Here is a 3,200-nt window from a genome sequence, read left to right as displayed (position 1 = left end):
GTTACCTAATGGGCTGTGAGAGTTGGTAAAGCACAAAAATTTGTATATTTACATATCTCTGTTCCACTGGTGTGTCAGCCGTGCATAAAAATCTTACTAATACTGAAAAACTGAGAGAGTCTTCTCTAATGCAACTTTTGGCAGCCTGCAGTGCTGAAACTGGAAGTCTGGGTTTCTACTGCACCTATGGTAGAGATGTGAGCTTAGCTGATGAACCCCGTGTCAGTCTATGTGCAGCCACAGCTTAGTTACTGATCTGTTAGAGCAGCCATGTATGCATCAGCCCAGTCTCCTTAATGTCTGTACCATCTCAATGAAAAACTTGTGTACCATAGGAGCTACTGTATACATTTACGACCTTCCTTTGCTTGTTCTTCCAAAAAATCAGGCAGTAATGGGTTCCTGTTCACATCCCAGCTATGGCATCACCAGTTGTTTTTTATACCTACAGGTAATAATTGGTGTGTGGTGTCAGTGCACCCCTCTGAAATGTTTTCTACTAGCTAGATAGAATTATGTCTGCAGTTCAACATCAGTGAACCCTTAGATATTTCAGTCTGCATGGTGGATAAAGGCAAATGATCGTATTCTTCCGTTGATGCGGTTACTGAATTATGCTGGCAGCTCAGAATCAGTGACTTCACTTCTTTTTTGAAGTTGCTATTTAGGAAACCATAGATAACGGGGTTGACACAGGTGGAAGCCATTGCTACGAGGTGACACAATGAGAAGATCAGATTGTGGTGGCAAGGTGAAATGATTTTGTAATTCCAGTCCACAATGGTGTTGAAAACATGCAGTGGTAGCCAGCAAACAGCAAAAGCAGCAACCATGGACGCTAACAAAATATTTATCCTTCTCAGCTGAACTGCTCGGTTGCTGTATTCACTCTTCTCAAACATGTCCTTTCTCTTCTGCAGACGTAAGTAGATACGCAGGTAGCAAAGTATAATGAAGAACAGCGGGATGCAATATTGCAAGAGCAGTAAAGTGGTGGTGTAGATAAGTCTGTGTTGCTCAGAAGGCCACGAGTCGATGCATATGACCTTGTCAGTGGAAAAATTCATAATGTGTGAGAGCTGCTCATACAAATCATTAGACAAGATGGATGTGGTCAAAAAAGGCAGGGACATGAGACATGCTAAAGTCCAAATTACTCCAATTCCTAGGTAGGCTTGGGAGATACTTGGCCTCCAGCCAGTTGGGTTTATGATGAGCTGGTGTCTTTCCAGAGCAATAAGGACAAGGGAAAGAATTGATACTGTCACAGATGTGCACTGAGTGAAAGAGGTCATTTTGCACATGACTTCCCCAAATATCCAGTAGTCCATCATGGTGTAAACAACGGTGAAAGGCAGACAGACAAGACACATAAACAAGTCTGAAATTATTAAGTTGGAAATTAGGATGTTGGTGACGTTGGCCTTTTCCTTCTGCCTGGCGATGACAGCAATCAGACAGATGTTTCCCACAATGCCTAGGACAGTCTCCAAGCTGTAAGAGGTGGCCAGAAAGACAGTAAGGTCAGTGATGTTCCTGCACTGATTAGAAATGTGCGTGGGGAAGCTTCGGTTTGAGCTCCAGTTCTTACTGTTCAGGAAAGGAAAACCATCATTAACAGCCCTTGTCTTATTCATCCTGAACCCCAAAATATTTATCCGAAAAGGTGATAGTCAAACAGAATCTGGGTCTTCTGGAGCCAGCCTAAAAAACTTTTATCTGTTCTGTTTGGCTGTGGAAGATCTGGGTATCCCTGCAAAGGAAAGGAAAAAAGATTGCTTAGTTATGCTACAAGAATTTAGTCAAAAGGGTAGGGGGGACAGCGAGACAGGGAAGCAAACGCCAGGGATTCCGTGTATATTCTGCAGCTCCCTTTTATATAATTTAGTAGATCATAAAATGGAACCCTTTGCTGAACTGTGGTATGAAAGTCTGTTCAACTCTATTGAATGATGACTGTGTTTGTGCGTAATTCTGATTTTACAAGGTTCTGATCCAAAACTGAGCAGAAGACACATTGTGGGGTTGCATTGACCTTCAATTGAGCTAAACATCAATGTGAAAAGTACGGCATATTAGGTGCATAAAGCCAATACTAAAATATCTCATGTGAGTTAATCTGTGAAACGCATTTGTGATCGCAGTCAGAACCCACATTTGCTTGAGACAATCACCAAGCAAAAATTCAGGCTCATATCCTCAGGAGGGATAACAGGGGACAATTTTGAAAAAGTCTAAAATAATTCAAAATCATTTCAACATTTTTCAGCTTCTACACAGCTGTGATAGGTCATGGGAACTGCAGTTGAAATTCCCTGCTTCCCCATTCGGGATGAACTCCAGTGCCCATGAGGCACTGATGTCTCCCTCTGGGTGGCCAATGCGGCCATCACAGGGTTTTTTGGAGATATAGTCCAGTCTCCTGATTCTGGCTTTAAGAGTGAATGATTTTGACAACCTCTCTTAATTCCTTATGAAAAGCTTCTTGTTGATTCTCCCTCAGCATAATTTTGCTTTTTTTTAACCAAGAGAATGCAAGTGTTGTAATAGTATGTGCTATCTCCTGGATACTGTTTCTGCACAGGCAGAGAGGTCTGCTTCTTAGCCACTGCCGCAAGCCCTGAGCTGGCATTTCCAATGGGGTCTCAGGGAGCTGAATCCATGGAGTTAGTTGGGGCTGCACACTTTTGGAACTCTCAGCCATAGGACTGCCTGGACTCCACCAGATAGCTCCTGGGAGGCTGTTGTGATCTGCCATAGCAGAGCCTGCTTTATAATCCCGGCTCTGGAGTCCAAATCCTTTATGTTCAGGAATCAAAGAAAAAAAATCTGACTCTGCTGGGAGTTCTCCTCAGGCCAGAGGCAGTTGCATGCTGTACAAAGGCTTGTAAAGTGAAAAGTAAATAAATACTCGGGGAATGACACTATTTATCCATTTCATGACCCTTTCCTCAGCAATAAAATGCCACTCAAACAAGTCTGAGGGGTTGTGAAAAACTTCTGAGCTTCAGAAAAGCAAGTGGTCAAGATATGAACACATAAATAAAATGGTATAGTGAGTTTATCACTTTCTTTGAGTAGCATTTACTGCTGAGCAACTGCATGCGTAAAGGTAACCAGTACTGTACAAAAAAGTGTCCACCATACTACAATTTTTTGTTTGCCTTGTCTTTCTCCTTACAAACTGTATTGCATGCTTC

General features: G+C 42.4%; 1 protein-coding gene across 1 annotated transcript; it reads right to left on the bottom strand.

Moving 5' to 3' along the window:
* Positions 1-503: 503 nt before the first annotated feature.
* On the bottom strand, positions 504-1,637 carry LOC104073168 (neuropeptide Y receptor type 4-like). Its single transcript, XM_009572850.1, has one exon. It carries the CDS (start codon positions 1,635-1,637, stop codon positions 504-506), a length of 1,134 nt encoding a protein of 377 aa, XP_009571145.1.
* Between the last annotated feature and the right edge of the window lie 1,563 nt (positions 1,638-3,200).

This window comes from Fulmarus glacialis, unplaced genomic scaffold (genome assembly GCF_000690835.1).
Source record: "Fulmarus glacialis isolate BGI_N327 unplaced genomic scaffold, ASM69083v1 scaffold6592, whole genome shotgun sequence".
Lineage (NCBI taxonomy): Eukaryota > Metazoa > Chordata > Aves > Procellariiformes > Procellariidae > Fulmarus > Fulmarus glacialis.
The sequence above is the reverse complement of the archived record's forward strand: the minus strand, read 5'-3'. Positions and strand labels throughout refer to the sequence as shown.